Genomic DNA, 21,451 nt, shown 5'->3' with positions numbered 1-21,451 from the left:
CCCACTAGTTTATTCAGTTAGGATGTGAAGCAACCAGTGATGAATGGAAGAATCCCAAATGCAGCTGGACAGATATGTGAGGCTGTGAAGAAATTTGTCTCTAGTCTCTGCAAATTCTCTGTCCACACTTTAATGAATCTTAGTTATTACAGCTAAGAACTTTCTTAATGACCACAAGGTGATAGCAAGCAAATCAGCTACACAATTAAGTATTTGCTTTTCCTGTATCTAGATTTGCAGCTATTTAATACAGAATGAACATTTGTACCCCTGTTGTATGCTCAAGCGAGAAGAGAGGATGGAGCCATTTCCCTAATACCTCATTCAATTTTCCAGAACCTCTTTGCTTGTTTGATTCCTGCAAAGAACATGATATACATCAGCTTTTTCTATTTTATTCATCTAAGGTGTGTATTGTTTACCATCCTTGTCCTCCAACATCCTGGGCCTCTCACTTGTAACAAATTATTCCTCCAAATGGAGACTGAAACACTTGAAATGGTTGGAATCACTTGGTTGGAAATACACCTCCTCCTTGCCTGGGAACTTCTCTGCATTCCTTTCTACAGTACTGTCCTTCCTCATTAAAATAGGACAAACCTTGGTAACTGGTAGCAACCTTGCTCCTAAATGACTAAAATGTTTCCAGCTGGTAGCACATCTCTCCCTGTTCATGCTGGGCAGGTTGCCTTAGGTTAAACAGAGGCCCAGGCCCCGCCAGTCAATATTGGATGTTCTCAGTGGGACACTGTGCTTATCCCCACCTAGTTCCTGCGCATGAATGATGCTCAGCATATGATGGCAATGTGAGCATGCCAAGATGTGCCCACAGTGACCTGTACTACCATTCTGCTGCCTTTTCTGCCAAGACCCCAGGGAAGGCAGAGTTTTACTCCTGTTAAGGCAGGCAACAGAACTAATAACCACTGGAATGAGCTGCATTCACTGGAGAGTCCAAGAAAGTAGCAAAATACCTGGCAAAACAAAAAGAGTGTTTGCTTAGCCACATCTAACTCACCCAACATTGCACAAAGGAAACTTTGTCTCCGTAGCATCATAGATAGCACAGACAGGCAACTGGACAGCAGCTGGGATGGACAGACAGAAGCTTGGAAGCACAGCATGCAGGGTAACAGAGAAATCACCCTCAGCTTTCGTAAAGATGATGCTGTCTTCATAATCCCTCTGCACAGAAAAGCAAAGGGAGACAGCAGTTAGGTGGATTCCATCTTGCAGGTGCTGCAGCTGCACCCATGAATACCTGTCACCTTCACCTCTGCAAGTATTGGGGGAAAAAATATTGGCAACAGAGGCACCAGTGGAGGCCTCTGTGCAGGACAGAGAGCATATGAATCACTCAGAAAAGGCAGGCAGTGTGGAAGGTATTCAGGCACACTCCACTGTCAGGGAACACATACACCCCCTCACCAAGAGCAGTTGAAGGCCATGTTAGTTTCACCTAGTTTGTTTCCATGCAGATGGATTTCTTTCAGTGTTATCAAGATCCCAATTCAGCTGAACTGAAGCATGTACAGCCTTCTTTGAGCTCCATGAGCACAGAAGTATTAATCTTTGATTAAATGCTTTGTCAGCTAGAGATCCAAGCAGATAACACACAACTTAAAGATGAAGCGTTGACAGTACTGTGTACAAACAACCTCAGGACATCTGCTAACCAGCCAAGATATAAGTAATTGAAAGGTATGTGTTTTCTATGCTTCCCATTTGTCACCCCTCCTGAGTAACACTTATACAGGTAAGGAGAGACCTTGGACACTGCAGCATGCACAGTCCTTGCTATCTCTAAGAAAGGTAGCCTCCTGCTTTAGCAATTGATATGCTGCAGACAAACTATTCACTGAAAATGGAACAAGGCCAGTAGCTTATTTCATAAAGGGAACACTGAACAGTCATCAGAAAATCATTATACTAAGAGAGCAGGGTACTGGGAATCTGTCCAATGAGCATGCTCTATGGCTAGGACAGAGATACACATCAAAGACATACAGCAATTGACAAGAGCCAGAGATCAACACTCAGAGCTAAGACAGACACTACAAACAACCTGAAAATCAAGAAAAGGGTCTGGAAAAAAAGAATAATTGCTGTTTAAAACAAAACTTAAAGAAACACCCTCCATCCAAAAGAAGAGAGGCCTCTGACATATCCCTTTAGAAGACCAGTAGCCCTTGAATGTAGAGGCTCTGGAATCTGTAGGAAGTCCCTCAACCCAAGGTTCTGCACTAAAACCACCCAGATGTGTTTCTTTGGTGTGGACAGTTTAAGCACTTTATCTTATTGAGCTGAAAGGCAGAAGTAGTACATTAAAACCTGGGAATACTTTTTGTGAGGATTGCTCTCATAACTACCAGCAAACTCTGCAGAGAAATCAGGGATTGGGGCTCCCCCAGGTAATGAAGATGTGGAGAGATCAGGAAGGTCATTCTGCCCACTCCTCTATGCTAGAATTACCCCAAGGACTCATGCATTCAAGTGAAAACAAATCAGAAAGGACAAGAGAGGCAGAGGCCCACTGCCCTCCCCCGGAACGCAGCCTGAGCACGAGAGCAGTTGTGATGCTGCTTTACCTTCTCACTGGGCCGGAAAACGATGGGCAGAGTTACAGAAATACCAGGGTTCAGAGTAATCGGCTGTGGGAAAACAGTGAAGAAGAACGGCGTGGAAGGAGCTCTAGATAACATAATCAAAATAAGAGATTTTGTCTGAGGGTGGGCAGCTTAAGTTGGACAGCAGAAAAGAGAATAAATAACCAACACCTCCAGACCCCACAGTTTAGAAGCACTTTACACACTGGACCCCAAGGGTACTTTGACAGCCAAGTAGTAGAGAGGGACAGAACCCAGGTGTGCTGAAAACCTATTCCCAGCTCTAAGTACCTAACCCTTCCTGGGACAATATTTTATGTTTTCAGGACATGCAGTATGAGCAAAACACATAGGGCAGACATTTGAGTTTCAGAGCAGGGAGGGTCACAGGGACTGCTGGAATGGCTCAACATCCAGAGGGACTCCGGGAGCAATGGTTTTAGGTCACACTAGTGACTGGCTGGCATACATCCACAATTAAAATCTCACTAGACTGGAAATGCCTCACAGACAGAAGTATCAGCAAAACAGATTTTAAAACAAGGCATTTCATTTAACAGACTTCTGTCAGGAACAAGGCCTGTGTTTCTGAATTAGCAGGTTTCTGTCCTGCAGCGTAAGGGTGTACACATTATCTCCAGCACAGCACTCAAAGAGAGAGAGGGAAAGTGAATCTGAGAAAAGGTGCTGATGTGACTGATACAGCAGGAGGAGTGAAGATACAGAGAGAGCATGAGGAGTACGAAGGACGAACAAACTTCCCACGTACCTGTAACTCAGCTTCTGGGCTTTCCCATGAACATTTTTCAAGGTCAGGTGTTTGATCATCTCTTTTCCTAGTTCCCAGCCACGCCAACTGACTGTTTCAGGCACCTCAATGCCCCAGAATATGACTTTCTTCTTCTTTGCCTCTCTTGTAGACACCTTAGGGAACAGCAGTTTGGGAGGAAGGGAGGAGAAATCACTCAAACAGCCTTTTCTCTGCGTTAAGGGTTTCTGACTCTGGCAACGATGGAGAAGAGCCACCTTGCGGCAAAACTCCAGGAGACTCCAAAAGCCCTGCTCCGGGCTCCCGAGAGGACACTTCCCGGCCACAGCCCAAAAAGCAGACACTGAAAGGTGTGACGAACGATGGATGCAAAAGCTAAATGTTTTGTTTGTTTGTTTGTTTGTTTCTCTCCTCTCCCTGTCTGCCGACAACCCACCCGCGTCAGTAGCACTCTTTGCTCCTCCGCTCACCTTCCTGTCATAGCCACTCTTCCGAAAAGAGTCAGAGTTTTGTGGCTCGTCACGCACCTGAGCAAGCATCTGAGAAACAAGAGGGAAAACTCCTCACACGTGCTGCTCCTGCACCCACAAAGCCTTTGCTGCCAAGAGCTGGGCACTCCCGACGCCCCTCGTCAGGATCACGGTGGCGCTGAGCCCCCTCCCTGCAGGGGAGCAGTCCCCGACGTGTCCCCAGTTTACAGCCGAGTCCAGCCCACTCCACAGACAACGGCTGTCCCGATGACCTGTGGGTCATGACTCACAGCCCTGTGGAAGGGCTCTTCCTAGCGCTGGATAGCACAGCCCTGCCCACTATCGGCCCACACAGCACAGTACAGCAAAGCTGCGCTTTGGAGCCTGGCCTGGCCCCCTCGAGCCCCGTATGGATGACTGTGGCAGGACCCTGTTCGCTACAGCGAGCGCTTGCCCAGCTCCCTGGGGCACGGCCCGCTCCATTATAACCCTGCTTGCCCCCCGGAGCGGAGCAGAAGCCCGGGTCCCTAGTCACCATCTCCCCCGGGCCAGTGCGGCTCTCTCGATCCGAAACCCGGCTCCCTAAAGCACCGGGAGCCCGGGGCACCTCGGTGCCGTCCCGTCCCCGGTCCCGGTCCCGGTCCCGGTCCCGGTCACTAAGCGCCGCGCGGGCCGGCCGACGTTGCCATGGAGACCGGACGCAGCGGCTCCCGGAGCGACGACGGCGGCCGGGTCGGGCCAGTTCGCGCGGGCAGCGGCGGCCGCCAGGGGGCGGCGGAGGGACGCGCAGGGAGGCGGAGAGGGAACGGAACCGGGCAGGGAGGGGGCGCAGGCAGACGGGGTCAGGAGAACGTGGAGGGGTGAAGGAGGCCGGTGGTTTCTCAGGAGTGCAGGGGGGAGACAGAGACCTGGGAAGTTCAGGGACAAGAAGATGGAGGAGGGCGGGTGGAAGAGGGAGGGACGCAGGGATGTAGGAGAGAGCGTGGGGCAAGGGGTGTTGGGGGTGAGTGCAGGGGAGGGCAGCAGCATAAAGCTTAGCCAGCAAAGAGGGGCCGTGAAGTCCGTGAGTGCATCGGATGGAGGAGTGAGGACAATGTAGGGTTTGCAGGGTGGCAAGGGGTCACAGGCTGCAGCAGGCTGGAGAGTGCTCTCATAGGGATCGAGTGACACCTTAATGGGGCCAGGTCACCCTAAGCTCCTTGGAGAACTGGTGACACAAGAAACAAGTTGTTATCATTGCCCAAAGTAGTTATGGGGCCAAGACCAGCAAAGGCACAGAGGGTGGGGAGCCCTGGCTGCATGAGTCCATCAGGTATCACTTTCATGGGGTACCACCACCACCACCATGGGAGAGTCCTACTTCCCAGTGCCCTGGATGACCCTCAAGGAGACAGGACCTTCATTTTTTGCTGTGGGGAGGGAGGGAGAGATAGCGCCTCCAGGGTGCACAGGCAGCACTGTGGTGGAGAGTGGGGCTGGCCTTATCAAACAGCACAGGGAGGGTGCCAGGGTAGAGGCAGGAAGGAGATGCAGCCTTAATGGTGTTTGTCCATATGTGCAAATGAGTCATCCAGCTAAGCAGCCCAGCTGTAAATCAGCACTCTAACTCTTCCAGCATCAGTTGTGTCCCCTCCTCTGTCCCCCTAGCTTTGGATGAGTGCCTGGCTCCTCCAGAAACAACCTCATAAATAACAGCAACAAAACAAGCCCTCCTGTAGCCACAGTGGGCCTGAGTGCACCAGGCGAAAGATGAACGCCTCCCATCCATCACTTTAATGATTGTACTCTGGAAATTAAACCTGTCATGGCCCATCAAGGTGAACGTTTTAAGCCTGTGACATGCCTTCAGCTCCCCTCCTCCTTCCTAACACTTTTGTTGCTTTTCTTCTTGCCTTTTCCTTTCTGCCTCTACCATTCCTGTTTCCCCCATTTCAGCCCTGCTGGAGTGTGTGGTACTCCCTGTGGTCTCCTGCTGAGCCAGGTTGTGTATCAGGTGATAGAAGTTTTTTTTTCTTGATGCTTCTGCAGCCATGTGCTGGCAGGTGCCAGCATTTCTATGCCCAGTCCTGTGTTTCTGCTGGGACCTGGAACAACTCTCCTGGAGCAGTGGGTCTCTCCTCCTCTGTTGTCCCCACGTGGCAATGACAGGGAATTAGATACCATCCTTTCACGCTTCCCCATCTCTTCCTCCTTTCCTTGTACTCCACCCCCCCATGACGTTTCTTTCTCTCTTGCCCCACATTTCACCAATCATGGCAGGCTCTTGGTACCTGCTCCTATCCTAGCTCCTATCTACCCCCTTGGAGCAAGGGCTGCAGCCTCCCCAGTACCAGAGGACGCCACTGGGCAATTCCAGGGGTCTGGACACCTTCATGTCTTGAGATGGACTGCCTGGGGAGAGGGAATCTGGGCAGTGAGGATGCCATGTACCCTGGAGGAAACTGCTGAGCTGCCAGCAGCCACTGTGGGTCACTGTCCCCCCACGGAGGACCATCATCCATCTGTCTGTCCGCCTCCATCCACCTGCTTCCCCTGCCCACCCCTCTCTCCCAAAAACATCGCATCTGCTCCCTGCCCAGGGTGCTGCTCCCCAGACACTGACAGGCTTTTCCCAGCCTTGCGATGTGTGACAGCCCCACACCAACGCTTACCTGTCCCTTCCATCACTGACTGTCTGCAGAGATGACCCAGGATTCCACAGGACTCTTGCACTTCAGCAATTCCCACCCCCACAAGTCCCGGAGCAGACAGCCCTCCCTGACACTCTCAGAGACAGGAAGAGGAGAGGACAGCAGGATGTGGGACAGGAGGGACATAATGGTCTGTCTGGGAATGGGTCACCCACCCCAGCCCAGCCTGCTCCACCCCTGCACTGGAGTGGTGCTTAACCCTAGTGCTTCTAGGGAAGTGGTAGAAGGTGTCTGTCATCATCCTGCTACCAAGGGTTGATTTCAGCCCAATCAGAGTGAGCAAGATTCTAAGAACATCATGACACAAGCTCAGAGAAGAACTTAGAGAGGTTAAGCACCACCATGGGAAAAGGGGAGCTTGCCACTGCACTGAACCTGTACAGCCTGAGAACTTTCCTGCCTCCCTCCCGCCCCGCTAATTTGGGGCAATGCCATACCAATGCAACCAGGCTAACTGCAGCATGGAAAATAGGACAGTTTTGCCCTGCAAAGCACAGACCCTACCAGGGATGCTAGTGGTGCAGGAGGAGGCAAGGCAGGCTGGCAGGCAACCTGGACATCCTTCCCAGCTCTTCATACCACCAAGGGGAAGGACAAGCTGGCACCACAGAGGGATGTCTTGCTCCAGGCACTGCCAGATCCGTAGGAAAGTGGCAGTGCATGCAGTCAAAGAAGGGTCCAGGGTCTCTCTCTTCCAGCTGTGCCAGCAGACTGCCAGCTGTTCAAGTTTGCTCTCCCCACCTTTTTCCCCAGAAACCTGGTAGGACAGCACAGTAGCAGGACAGGGGATTTCCCCATCCCCTAAGGAAAAGCATAGGCATCCAGATAACAGCTTTATAGGGGAGGGATCTTGGGACTCCTCCAGATACACACAGAGGAATAATTACAAGTTAAATAGGATCCAAACATACATAATTTAAAGGGCGACAGGTGTCCTGAAGTCCCCTGCTCCTTCCAAGCACAGTCTGTGTCTGCCAGCAAAGAGACGCCCCCACAACACAGCCCGGCCCCTCTCCCCAGCTGGCTCCATCTGCCTTTCACAACACAGAGTCAATCTTCCTCTCTGTGGCACCTATCTCGTCCTCCTCCTCTTCCTCGCCCGAGCAAGATGAGTCCTGGCTGTAGCTCAGCTCGGAGGTGCTGCAGTGCAGAAAGCCCGAGTCAGGGCCATGCCCCATGAACTCGGGGCCTTTGGCAGCTTGTCCCTGGGGCTCGCCAGGCAGCAGCTTCTCACAGGTTTTGCTGAGCCCTCGTTGCTTCTCAGCCTCCACCTGAGCCCCCTGCTCCTTGGCCTTGCGACTCCGCTTCCACTTCATGCGGCGGTTCTGGAACCAAATCTTCACCTGCCAAGGGAAAGCCCCCAGGGGAGAGGATGTAGCCTGCTTCATCCTGTCCCCACTCATCCCCTCACCTTCCCAACATGGAGGGTCTCTCTAAATCTCTTCACTGTGGGACATCCCATGGTGCTACAGGTATGTGCAAAGAGGCTGAGGTTGTCACGAGGGGAGGAATAATAGGCACTGCCGCCTTTCCCCCATCCAGCCTCCAGCACAGGGACATTCTCATTTTAGCCTCCCAAAAAGACCCCTCCCACAGCATGTTGAGGGATGGGAAGGCTCTGAAACCCAAGTTGGGGGTGCCAGGTAAAAAGAAGAGCAGTATTTTCTTTCACAAAAGAGTCTGGACCTCACCAGGCAGGTCTCTGCAGGACATGCCCTGGAAGGGGCACTGATGGGAGCAGTAGGGTGTGGGGCTGATGGCATTAACACTACCCATGACCTTAACTTGCCCCCACGGCAGCTCCATGGTGCTACACTCCATCCCCCCAGGTCCAAGGTACCTGTGTCTCAGTGAGCATCAGCGACGTGGCCACCTCAAAACGCTTGGGTCTGGACAGATACTTGTTGAGCTTGAACTGGTTCTCCAGCTCCAGAAGCTGTTGGCTGGTGAATGCTGTGCGGGGCCGACGGCACTTCCCCATCAAGCCAGGCTGCGGGGCAGCTGTAGAGCAGAGAGTGGGTGGGGGTCAGGGGACCAACAGACTGGCAGGGGGACAACCCCTCAGCAAACCCAGGACGAGGAGGAAGGTGAATGCCTCCATCATCTCCCACCCCAATAATGGCTTTATTGCCTGATAGGAACCAGTGAGATATGTTATCAGGCCTCAGTGTACAACTGGGATCAGTGTTGTGACTGAAATTAATTCTCTTTTTTTTATTGCTGGGCCGCACAGGTGGCAGCTCAACGGCCAGGGGCTGTGGCAGGGCTGTCCGTGAGCACTGCTATCTCGCCTGCAGCCCTTGAAGGCTGAGCGGCACCGAACCAGGAGGCAGCAGGAACAAAGGGACCTTTGAGAGTCCAGCACGGGGTGGCTGCCGCACTCTGTTTGATCCTTGCTTATCTCCTCTCCACTGGCTTTATTGTCCCCCTGGGGTTCAGCTTTTACTGCTTCTCCCAGCACCACACCAGCAATCAAACCCAGGGGTTTGCAGCTGGGAATAAAGTGCTGGAGCAGCAAGGGGGGGGGGGGGGGCGGGGGGAGAATGGTGGTGGTGGTGAGCACTAATGCAAAAGGACCTTGACACACCCCTGCTGACACATCTTGGGCAACCTGGCCCCAAAAGTGTGCTTTGCTTGGCAAGGGCCACTCCAACTCACCCACTTTTCTGGGCATGGGGCACCAATCATGTTATCTCCCCCAGATTCCAGCTTTGATCCCAACCTGCCCATCTCCCAAGGTGTCCACTGAGCCCTTCACAAACACAATGATGACGCAAGAGGCAGGAATTTATGGAAGAGGTATTAACTGATCACAACACAGGTTTGATCCCAAGTACCTGGATGCCGTGTGGGTCAAACAGACAGACCACAGGCTAGGCTATGACTGTGCAAATGCCTCATGGGAGCAGGATAGACATAACCCCTTCTTCTGCCTGTAGCCCCTCAGTGCCAGGAGAGACAGTTTGTGGGACCCACCTTGTAGCCACCGGCCAGTTAAACAAGGGACTGACTGTGCCAATGTTTCTGCCAGTGACATCCTGTGCCAATGATTCTGACACACGTGATGCATTATTTTGCATACGAAACTAAAACCAAGTGAGAGGTTCAAAAGATTTCCAGGACAAATATAGTTGAAAATGTCTCAGCTCTGCAGAGTTTGGCAGTGATCTGGGCTCTGACTGGCTGTGGATGCTTTGGCTGTACAAATCCTCCATGGACACATGGGACCAAACAGGTCTGCAAAGGCTTACTCTAGCTAAGGAAAGGAGGTGTTATGGAAATCAGCATCTGCAGGGATGGGGCTTTGAAGCTCCTTGGGGAGGGAAAGGCCAGGGATGCATCAGAAAGAACCAGAGGGGAAATTCATTCACTCTGTTGGTGGGGGCAAAACACAAAGCAGCCCCAGGCAGTGTTCAGCAGCCCAAGGATTTTGCGTCCCAGTGAATCTCCTTTGCTGACAGAGACAGGAGGGTGGCTGGAGCATCTGAAACCCCAGAGTCCCTCCCTGCAATGAGGCTGCACTGTGCAGTTTGGCTGTATCAGGTCAGGAAAGGGCCCCTCTGATCAGTTCCTCTTTCTGAGAATGGTCTGCAGAGAATGTTTTGGGGAAAGAGAAGGGAAGAGGTTCTGCCCTCTCAGCATCCAACAATCCAGTTCTGTGCTTTCTGGGCTGGAGGGTCCAGGAGTGAAGAGATATCATATTCCCAGTCTGAATTCCCCACACCAAAGCAGAGAGCTCAGGGCACAGCTCCTAGGGCATTGCATCCTGGCTCCAGGGAGCACAGAAATCCTTCAGATCCAGAAATGCTCCTCTATGCCTCCTCTAGCAAGGCCATATGTGACCAGACTAAAATCAGATGTGGGAAGAAGTGCCTCATGGAATAATCTCAGTCCTAAAAGCAATGCAAGTTTGGTCTGTCCAGCTTCAGAGGAGCCTGGAAGGCAGCCTGCTTTGACAACACCCTCTCAAGGGATTTGCTTTTCCCCAGGTAAGATTCTGATAAAAAGAAGAACAGAAAGTTTGTCCAAAAGTCAAATAAATACCAACAGGATATATCCCAAATAACTACCAATGCAGGGGACTGATTTCCAGAGCATGGTCCTGCTGCCAGCCCAAATTTCTCCTTCTCAGTGTCCAATTCAGTTTCAGTGTCCATTACAAACATTGAACAAAGCCTTGGAAACTCACCCTGCCTCCTGCCCCAGTGCTTACCAAAAAAAAAAAAAAAAAAATATATATAATCAAAACTCAATCCTCAAACCTCTCTGTGGTGCTGTCATACAGTTCAAGCCACCACCAGTCCAATGCCCAGCCTACAGAGTGTGGCTGGCCACCTAATCTGTGACCTCCTCTGACAAAACACCCTTCAGCAGCTATAATTATCCATCACCACTGCTCCCCACTGCGACTTGTTCAAGATTTGGCCTCCACACCAGGTGGAATAAACCCAAGCCAATACCACTGAGCTTCAGCCACCCATGGCAGCAGGTTTTCATGGACCAGCATCTCTGGCAACAGCTCTGCTGTTACCTTTCCTAAATGACTCTAGCTCTTTTGTGTGAAGAGAGTATGAGGGAAGAGGATTTGCAGATTCTCACTGGGGGAAGGAAAAAGGAAGAAGGTAGAAGTTGAAACTGAGGGAATGAAGTAGTGGCTGTTAGTAGCTCCGGTCTGTCCTGCCAGTGTACATTGCTGAGTCCCATCCTTCCCTGTCCTGTAGTAGGCTGCCACATGCACACAGAATCCTCCTAAGGGGTGCACAGCAAGCATCCCTCCCAGGGCTTACCTTCTCCAGTAAGTGTCAACCAAGCTATGAACCCATCCCTATCACAATCAGCATCTCAGAAAGAATTACCCTTGGGAAGGCTCTCCATCTTATCCAGCTCCTACCAGAAGACCAGTGACTGCCTCAGCATCACACCTTTGCTTGCCAAAGGATTTATTATCTGCGCAGCCATCTCCTCCAACACTCCATCCAGGATCAGAGCTTGTTTCAACGTCCCTTCAGCCTGGCAGGGCTTGGACCCCCTGATGGGTGCCTGGCATCTGGCTGTGGTATCAGTAAATAAATTGCTTGGCCTGGGGCCAGGAATGCCCTCCGAGTCTGAGGCCAGGAGCTCTGCAAGGCAGCTGCCTTCTGGATAATTAGATAAAGCTTATAAAGAATTGTTGGTTTATTTGATACAGTTCCGCCTACTTGATAACAAGGGTAATCCTAGGTTGATATTAACTCACTTGTTTTTAATTTGGTTTGTTTAACTATAGTTCACTTAATTTTGTGGTCTGGCAAATAAAGCAGAGGAAATTAACACCCTGACTGCTTTAGGTGTTTCTCTAGATGTCAGAGCTGGGAAGGAGGTCGTCTCAGCGTAAGGGTCATCATCAAAGGCTTTTTCTGACCTGCCAGCAGCCCTGACCATTACCTGTGTGGCAGCATGTGTAAGAGCACTTGCTACCTCTGCTAGCCCCTTACTTGCTCCATTGTTAAACCTGGATTTCTGCTTGCCAGCTGTTTCCCAGCCCATAGTTCCAGCTGACACCAGACCACTGTATACCTGGTGAGCCTTGGAAGGCATTGCTTTTTAAACAAGTTTGCTAAGACTTATCCTGCCTGCTCTCCTAGCCCAGCACAGCCCATCAGTAAGCTCTCTGCCATCACAGGCAGCATCTGTTGTGGGCTCCAGGCCATCAAGTTAGTGAGTGGGTGATGCAAGGCAGTGGTGTGCAAGGAAAGCCATCTAATCACTGGGTCCCTTGGAGAGGATCCTTTGCTTTTCCTGAGAGTCTACAGCTGTATGTCACTGCTCCCCGCTTCTACAGCTCTCAGCTGCAGTGGGTCTCTGCATTTGGCTCCCACCACTGCACAGCATTTCCACATGGATAAACAGGGCAAATAAATCACAGCTCCCAGAAAAACTAATAGGCATGGCACTCTGGTGCCAAATGCTCCCCCTGGGTGGCTCAGGAGGTACTCAAAACTCCAGGATAGGAATCCAGGCTGGGGATAGTGGAACCTGAGCAGGCAGCATCCCTCCTTTCAGCAGCAAGGGCACAACTTCTCCTGCACCCAGGCCTTCTACAACCCTATCACTCTGCACTGCAGCAGTGCAAGGCACTTCACACAGCTCTGCACAGGCAGCTAGTGAGGGAGGCACGGCACCCACTTGTCTCAGCAGAAACACTGCTCTGAGTGAGCCCAGCACCGAAGCCCAGGCCAGTTTCTTAAGGGTGCCAACTGCCTCAGACCATCTCCCTGGCATCCTACTTCCACACACACAGGTGATAGCAGGGAGGATGTGCAATGAATACTCACAGAGCTCGCAGTTCATGGGCTGTCTTGCTGCTTCCCCCTCCCTAACTGTCCCCAGGAAATCAAACTAGACTACACCTGCAAGACACTGCAAGACAGGCACCCAAAGAAGGAATTTATTCTGGAATTTAGCCCTGGAATTCCCTTTAAATAAATCTCAAGGGTGATCTCCCCCTCAAATGATCCATAATATGTCCTAGAAGGCGTTCAGATTCATCGCTTACAGCCATCTGTCCACTGCTTCTGGGAGAGTTAAACATGACTGCCACCAGAAGCATTGACACTTGTACTCAATCACTCTGGAAACTTCAGCCAGGCAGGATGGTGGGACAGGGACTCCCACAAACAACCCAGAAGCCCTGTGCCAACAATGGAAGGCTCCTGCCCAGCCCACCACCCTCCTCAGAAAGATGAGGAAGGGCTGTGGAGGCAGCACATCCTAGGCAGGTGCCCCTTCCTGTCCCTGCCAACCAACACCACTGCTCCTGTCCCTACAGCATGGCCAGCACACTGGGGCAATATGAGACCAGACACAGCCATAAAATGCAGCTGGAGCCAGTCCTGGAAACTACAAGAAGAAGGCATGCTGCAAAGGACACTGATTCCAGAGCTTCAGAGAGCCCGCAAGAGCTGAAGACACACCTGGGAACCCTAAGGTTATCAATGGACAGAAATCAGGATGTGAAGATGGAAAGGTTCTCTTCTGCACAGCAGAAGAATTGCTGAAGTAATTGACAGGACACTGGAGAGAAAGAATCCCCACTGCAAAGGGCTCCCCAGAACTGGGAACAAACACCATTTAGTAAGGACATGGATCGAGGCAGTGGTCACTCTGATTTAAAAATTTACAGTTTTGGCAGTTTTTGCTGCATCCTTGTTACACCTCCACAAGTCTACCCTGCTCTGGGATCTCTAGAACCCATGTAAGCAATACTTAGGTCAGAAACTGCTTGTCCTCTGAGCTTCCACAGGAGCCCTGTTTAGGGTTTGCCACAAGAGCCATTGACATTCTGGTCCACTGCATTCTGCAGCGCTCCTTTCCAAAGTTGTTCGCATGCCAATAATTTGTTTCTTTTTGGTGAGGCTTTGGCTACAACCAACTGAAGAGCATATCCTGCTTCTGAGAGGAATGGGGCTGATATACAAATACCTCTGTTATCCCAGCCAGAAGCTGCGCTCAAGGCTCCAGGATTAGACGGAGTGGAGCATTTCCACTCTGGTGAAACAACCCTGTATGAAGGTACCAGGATGCTGAGATACAGCAACAGACCCAGACCTTTCAAAGATAACATGGCTTCTGCAGAGAAGCAGGAAAATGCAATAAAGAATAAAGACTTCTAATTAATAAATGTTTCTATTTTCTTGTCTTGGTGACACGTTTGAAGAGTGCACATAACCCATAGCACTGGAGGCTTATTCTACACCTCTAGATTCATAGATGGACCTTTGCTAAAGTCTAGTGAAAGCCAGGTAAAGGGAGACAGCATGGGGAGGGGGAAACAAAAAAAGCAGTCTATTTCCCTTTAACCTGACCAAGAACAGTATGAGGTAGGAGTAATAAATGGGACTTTTTTCAAGTTAATTCTCTATAATTTTTCACACTGTTATTTATCCCGCTTTTAAAATTATTACTGTTTTACAAATAGGCTTCCAGATTTTTAAGACACTACACTCAGCTAACAAATCTGGATACTCTAACGGGGCTTCATTAATCAGTCACTCTTGGTTTAATGCCCATCTTTGCAGTGACCAGGTCACACTGCCAGGGGTGCCAGTTCCCAACGGCACAAGTGCAATTCTTTTTCCGTCCGTGCCCTGCGGGACTCCTCAGCAGTGCGGGATCCGCTGCCTGCCTGGAGCCCTGGTGGTGCCCAGCAGGAAGGACTGGGGCAGGGTTGGAGCCGAGCACGCTGTCGGGCCGCCCGGCTCCCGCAGCTGCCGCCAGCATGAAGTCAGCGGCCCCTCATCCTCACAAGCCGAGCGCCACGGTGGGCAGGACCCGGAGCGCCGGCCCGTCCCTGCACGGGGGCCCGATCCGGCCGCGCATCCAGCAGGACTCGGGCGGGTTCGTTCCCTGCCTCACCGGGAGGGGTTTATTCGTTTCCCAGTGCAGGTTTTTGCCCCCGTTTCTTTATTTTCGTTTCCTTCCCGCCCAGCAGGAGCCCAACGAGCCCCCAGCGCCGTGCGGGACCAGCAGCGGTAGGCGCGGTTCGGCTCTGCCGGCAGTGCTTTCTCAGGGCTGTTCCGGAACACCGGGCCGGCAAAGCAAGGCGAAACTTTGCCCTTCGGATCCGCTCCCCAGTGCCTCACGGCTCTCGGAGGTCTTCGGAGGGAGAGTCATGTTCTCCCCAGCAGTGGGACGCCCCACCTCGTCCCACACTCTCTCCCCGCTCCAACCCTGACGGGCTGGGAAGCGGGTCTGGGTACAGTGGGAGCCACGAATCGGGGGCAGCCCCAAGGGCTCAGTGTCTCTGCGGTGTCCCGACCCGGACCACCGGAGGGCCTCGAAGGGGGTGGGCTCGGGAAACCTCAGTCGCGAGTTGTGGAAGGGACCCGCACCCTGATGTGCCGGCGGACGCCCTCGGGAGTCGGAAGGGCCAGAGCCGTGTTCCGCCTGACGGGAGGGTCAGTCAGTCCCCGGGTCACTCACCATTGAAGTCGGAGAGCCTCGGCACCAGCATCCCGGCTCGGATCCAGTGCTCCAGCGGGAAGGAGCCGGCCACAGCCGCCTTCAGGTGCTCTGCGCCGGGCGGCGGCAGGTGTGGGATGCCGGTGTAGGCGAACGCGGGGTGCTGGCCCCCCAAGGTCGGGAGCGGGTACACGGCGGGCGGGTAGAGGGCCGGCAGGGCGCCGAGCCCGGGGCCAGAGAGATGCAGCAAGCCGGGTTTAGGGACGAAACCAGCAGGAGGGAGGGGCGCAGCGGCCGGAGGCGCCCGCGGTGAGGGGGTGTCCGAGCGCCCGGCGGGGCCGGGGCTCGCCGCGGGGCTCCCGGGGCTCAGCCCTGGCGGGGAGGCGCTCCGCGCCGGCTCTTCGGCCAGGAGCGCTTCGATGCGGAAGTTTTGGGACTTCTCCATGGGCTTGTGCATGGCCCTGCCCCGTGCGGAGCCGTCGAGCCCTCCGGCGCCCCACCGCTCCCCTGCCAGGGCACAGCCCGGCCGGCCAGCCCCGGGCCAGCCCCGGCACCGGCGGGCATTCACCCGCGGGGCCGCGCCGCGCTCAGCGGGGCTGCCCTCGAGGGCAGCCCTCCTTTCCGCTCCGCCTCCCGGGCACTCGCTCGCCCGACGGCACTGGGGTGGGTTTTAACCCCCTCTCCACCTACCCCAGCTCCCCATTGGCTCCGCTCCGGCCCCCCGCCCTCCCCGCCGGCCGCCCTCCTCCGGCTTCCGCAGCCCCCGGACACAGCAGTGGGCACACACCCGAGCTACTCTGCCCCTTCCCCAGCCCCTCCACACCCAGAGGTCTCCCTAGCCGGCAGGACCCACCCAGGGAGCTGAGCCCGTCATCCTGATACAGAGCCACATGGCAGAGAAGCAGGTCTATGGTTGCAGCCACTGGAGGAGATCTGGAGAGACTAGACAGACACATGTAGGCAAAGCCCTGCTGGGCTTCAGTGCTGCCCTGGCACCGTGGAGTCCCCAAGCACTTGAAGGAAAGAGTGCTTAGCTGGGAGGGAGAAGAGGCACTCGTTCACCAGCAGGCTCCTCTGCATCCTGTGCACTGGGGATCACCACCTATACCCAGCTGTGCCGTTTCCCATTGCATCACTGCAGTCCAGGGAGATCAGTGGACCTGAGCTGGACCACCACCCTCCACCACCCATGTCTGTCGAAGATGCCAACCCAGCAGGTGCATACAGGCAGATTGTTACTCATTTGTCTGGTCTTACCTTTCCTAGGCAAGACACAGCTTAGCGAATAACACCTGGAGAGGATACAGAGGAAATCTGTGGCTGGTCTGGGAATGGTGGGTAAGCAGAGCTGGTCCTGGCACTCACCTTCAGGGAGAGGCAAAGTGCATGTGAGTGTTTTAGGAATTCCTGCCATTAAGGGTCTGCACCTGCGTGTCTTTAGCTCCCACTTTTTTGTGTCCTTCTGACACAGTGGCACAAGCCTCTGCTTTTTAGTGCCCTATGGTGGGACCTCCTCTTTGGAAGTAAGGCAGCTGCTATTGCCCTGTCTAAATGTAATAATGGCTAAAGGAAATTCCTAACCCCGTATTCCTTCCCCCTTCAGCATTTCCAGCAGTGCTCTATTCCCTGACCAAAAGATGGTTCCACCCCCCTGAATCCTGTGTGCCACAGAGGTGGCAAGCAGATGCCCAGAGAGGAGAAAGGCAAGAGCCTATGAGGCCTTCCTCAACCTTCTATGCTTTCTCTGCTCAGTAACCCCAGGGACTTCTCTTCCCAGTACCACCAGGGTCTGGTGTGTCGCCTGCTGATCTCCCTACACACGCATCACTCTGCTGAAGAGAGCTGCAAAGGTCCAATATGTGCAACAACTTCCTCCTTCCATTGCCTGAGACCAGCACCAAACGTCTTCACTGTGGCCCTTCTGAGATCCTTCTGTGGGAAGACACACAATATCCCTTTTCCAGATGCTTCCCTGGGAGACAGAACGGCAGGAATTAGCCCCATGGAAAGCTCAGAGCTAGATTTGCTCAGAAGGGGATTTGGGGTGGCTGTCACCCCACAGTGATACACCTGACTTGGCCAGAAGGTACTGAGAATGAAACAGTGTTCCTTTCCACCTCAGCTCAGCTGTGCCTGCTGCTGCAACCTGTCTACCAGCCGGGAGGCTGTAGGGCTCCCCTCTTCTCCCCCCACTCCATCCCCCTCTGCTTTCCCAGGATACAAGCCAATGTCCCCACAAGCAACAGGACACCAAGCACTTCGTCTCTCCCCCCATGTGAATTGCCAGCACAGCCAAGAGGCAGGCATAGACAGGACAATAACTGGGGAGGAATGGAGCAGATTGACCCTCAAGCACAGGGGGAAACTACAAGAAACATCCAGGGAACAGAGAGCACAGTGAAGGTAGGATAATTCTTCCACTGCAGATCAATAGCCTACATGACATGGGGAGACCATCACTTCCTTACCAGAGCCCTCAGGGCTGATTTCAAGGATTGCAATGGTTTGTTAGCTCTCTACAGGGAATTGAGACCCAGAGCAGAGACTGGGTCACAACAGAGAAATCCCTGCCTCAGTCACCACCATGCGGTAACAGAGAGGCAGGCAGACAGCCCAGGAAAGCCGAGATAAGCCCTGAGACCATTTGTGACTGTACCCAGTGTATAGCGCAGGCAAGTGGGAGCAGGGCTTGTATGAGGGGTCAGTGAGAGGTCTGGGTCACAGCTCTTAGTCACAGCCTTATTGTCCTCATGGAAGTCCCCTACACTACCCAAGGAGGTTGCAAAGATGAGCAACTCTCCCAAGGATCAGCAGCTCATGCTAGTGCCCAATTCACTGATGCCAGGATGATGCAAGTACAACCACCCAAGCTGCAGCCTTTGAATTGCACAACAAGAAATCTTTGCTGTCAGAGCCATAAAACCTGGGTTATTTCTTTATTTGGAAATATCTGAATAAAGAAATCTAGAAAAATCATGGAGGGATGATAAGTGGAGATATTTGGAACAGACCCTGAGACCCTATAAGAGGGCTGTCCAAGACCACAGCAGCTGGCACACAGCCTGTGCCATGCAGGGCAGAGAGATGGAGTCCAGGGTTGTGTGCAGAGAGCTGGGCTGGGTGGTGGACAGCAGAAGGGGCAGGATGCAAGGCATTGATAGATGCCAGGGTGCTGATGAGTTCACAGTCTTCAGGGTCATTAATCAGATCAGAGCTGGATTAGGGTGTCCGAGGCCTGATTAGCTTCATTTCCCGCCTCAGGAAGGAGGGAACTCTCTTTCCCATTCATCAAGTCCTCCAGTGATAGCTCACCTGGTTGCTAACTAAATCAGAGAACTGTAATAAGTGAATGTGACTGTGGCCTGGCCCCTCACCTCTGCCCAGTATCCTTCCTGCACAGGAGGGTCTAAGGCAACCCTGAACATCGGCACATCAGGTGGCAGACCCCAAGATACCAGCCAGAAAAAGAGCTCATTCCCCCATTTTGAGGGTTCAGGGCACTGTGGACAGAAACTCTCCCAGGAAACCACCCTAGTTCTGGATGAGGTGGAGTTTAAGCAGATATGTTCCCATTCAGTATCATATTGCCCCCAGTCCCCCCACAGCTGCCCCATGCTAAAACCTACCCTATCAACATGTCCATTTGTCCCCCACCTGATGCACCTCATGTTCAGTGTGGCCTAAAGGTACCTCCACTTTTAACCACTTAGACTATTTCTGTCCAGAAAGTTCAGACCAGCGAGAGGTCCATGCTTCCCAGGCAGCAGTAAAGTTCCTCAGCTCCCTCACCTCCCTGGGGCAGACCCTAATCACAGCATCCCACACTGGGCAATGGGCATCACAAGGAGTGCCCAGAGCTTCCTGGGATTCTTTCATTTGCCTAGGTATTCTGGAGGGAATTTTCTGGATGTGCCTCAGCTAGACATTCAGAGTTCGGGTCTCCTTCAGTCACCTGAAAACAGCACTCACAGCAGCACACCTGCAGATACACATAAACCCTACAAAGCCTTTTACTGCTGATGGGAAGATACACAGCTAGACAACTGGAGATCTTTACTGTGTCCATAGCCTTTAGTGAATTGACTCCATTGTGGCTCCCATCCATGTAAGGTCAAGCACCAGGAGTAAAACTAGAAGGGCAAACCCCCACACAGCCACCACAGAACATCCAGGTCTGGTGTGCACAAGTTTTTGGCAGCTCTAGAGTCTCACAAAACTACCAACAGCACTTCACATACTTCCCCAATCTGTTGCCAGCAGTACCTGAGCCCTCAGAAACAACCCATGGGGATCACAGGTAGTATTTGGGAGCACAGTTCATTTTTACAGCCCCACTACTTCCTCAGTATCACCTTGGGAAGCAACGTAATGTCCCTCAGCAAATCCAACTGCCCTAGATCAATCCAAGATCAAAGCCAAGGGTGCCGAGGAAAATCCATACCCTGATAAAAAAATTCCCAACTGGGATCAGACTTCCATTTTCCCAGGATCGAGTCTCCATCCTGGACACAATATATGACATGACCCATAGTGGGGTGTCCTGATTTTCACCTAACCTTTTATTTTGGACTTTCCTAGATGGACAATTTAGCACCAGGTCCTTCTGTCAGCTTTGGGTCACCTCCTGCCTTGTGTCAACAGAAGTTACCTTTGACACAGAGACTGTGCAGGAATCAGTGCTTAGCCCATCCCAAAGAGGCGACAGAAACCCTGATTTCTAACCAGGCCATTTAGGCTTTTAGGTGTTGAAAGAGCTCCCTGTCTGTCTCCAGGATGGCTGTGCCTGTTTGCTAAGCATTAACTACTCACTGGGTCACAGCCCCCAGAGCTTTCCACCTTTAGAAATTACTTCTCAGTAAGAAACCTACAGTGTGTCAACCTTGTTTAAAGCATCTCTGAGGAAGCAGAGACCTTGCTGCTCTGGACCTAGTGCCTCAGGTCATCTTGTGCCATTCCAAAGTCTGTAGCCAGCTAGTGGAGAAATACAGCCTGGAGTAACCACTAGTACTGGAGACAGATATAAGCCTGCTGCGAAATGTTCTCCTAGCTCTTCCCCCATGAGAGAGGCTGTAGGAGCACCAAACTCTCATCCCCGAGCAGGCTGAGCCTCTGGTAAGAACTGTTAGGTGCAAGAGCCCCTTTTTTGGGGTGTCCCAGGTTTTGTGGGAGCCCTGACTATTGCCCACAGCAGGACATTGCCCTTGCCCTACCCCTTACAGCCAGGCCACCCACTATCTCCAGAGTCTGGGAAGCCACAGGAGGCTGGTGGGGAAGGTAAATAAACTGCCAGCCCAGCGATGATTTGTGGCTAAATGAACAGTCTAAGTCACCTGTGAGTGGCTTGGGGCCATTAACCAACCAGATAATAAGTCTTAATCAGCCCTGCAGCAATGGGAGCTGAGTCTACCTTGTGTCAGATTTGGCACAACCAGATCCAAGGTCCCAGGTTTCTTGGGGGCTGTCCCCTCTGCAGAAACATTGATAGAGGCATCCACACCACTGCCATGGGAGCAGAGCAGCTGTCTGCAGAAATGCTCTCATCTGCCTTTAGGGGACTTCCCCTGCTCTGATGGTGACAGCAGACAAGTCAATGAAGCCACCTCACTGCCTGCTTCCAAGGTCCTGTGCTCATCACTGCCATGCTCTGTCCCTGCCTGGATCACCTCTTGTGTGAGTTGGCCTAATCCTACCCACCTCAGAGACTTCTAAGCCAGCCACAGGCTCCTGAGGGTTTCTTCATCCCAGCACATCCGCATCTTAATCCAACAGGTGGGGGATCTGTCCAGAAATCCCCATGCTTCCATCCCCCTGTCCACCATACCCTACCTCCACCCTCCCTCCACACCGAGCCCGAGGTACCAGTCCACAGCGAAGGGGTTAAGAGGCAAAGCAAACACGGCTCAGTCCCTCCCAGACAGGCCTCCTGCAGGGATTTCTGGGCAGCTATTTATTTAGCCAAGCAATTCCTCAAATAAG

At 52.7% G+C, this 21,451-nt stretch overlaps 2 protein-coding genes across 2 annotated transcripts in view; both read right to left on the bottom strand.

The window, feature by feature from the left end:
• The window catches only part of CFAP65 (cilia and flagella associated protein 65), a 30,324-nt gene extending 26,410 nt beyond the window's left edge, over positions 1–3,914 (bottom strand). Inside the window, exons 1-4 of the mRNA XM_062498411.1 lie at positions 3,846–3,914; positions 3,376–3,530; positions 2,589–2,691; positions 1,019–1,185 (exon numbers count right to left, since the gene is read on the bottom strand). Coding sequence (XP_062354395.1) covers positions 1,019–1,185; positions 2,589–2,691; positions 3,376–3,530; positions 3,846–3,914 — 494 coding nt within the window. The remainder of the gene's footprint in view (positions 1–1,018; positions 1,186–2,588; positions 2,692–3,375; positions 3,531–3,845) is intronic.
• A 3,658-nt stretch (positions 3,915–7,572) lies between these two features.
• On the bottom strand, positions 7,573–15,932 carry LOC134047444 (motor neuron and pancreas homeobox protein 1-like). Its single transcript, XM_062498583.1, has 3 exons — positions 15,497–15,932; positions 8,376–8,536; positions 7,573–7,878 (listed from the first exon to the last, which is right to left on the bottom strand). Exons 1-3 carry the CDS (start codon positions 15,930–15,932, stop codon positions 7,573–7,575), a joined length of 903 nt encoding a protein of 300 aa, XP_062354567.1.
• Between the last annotated feature and the right edge of the window lie 5,519 nt (positions 15,933–21,451).

The sequence above is a fragment of the Cinclus cinclus genome, chromosome 9, assembly GCF_963662255.1.
Source record: "Cinclus cinclus chromosome 9, bCinCin1.1, whole genome shotgun sequence".
In the NCBI taxonomy this organism is placed as follows: Eukaryota; Metazoa; Chordata; class Aves; order Passeriformes; family Cinclidae; genus Cinclus; species Cinclus cinclus.
Note: the sequence above shows the minus strand (reverse complement) of the source record. Positions and strands in the feature narration are given on the sequence as shown.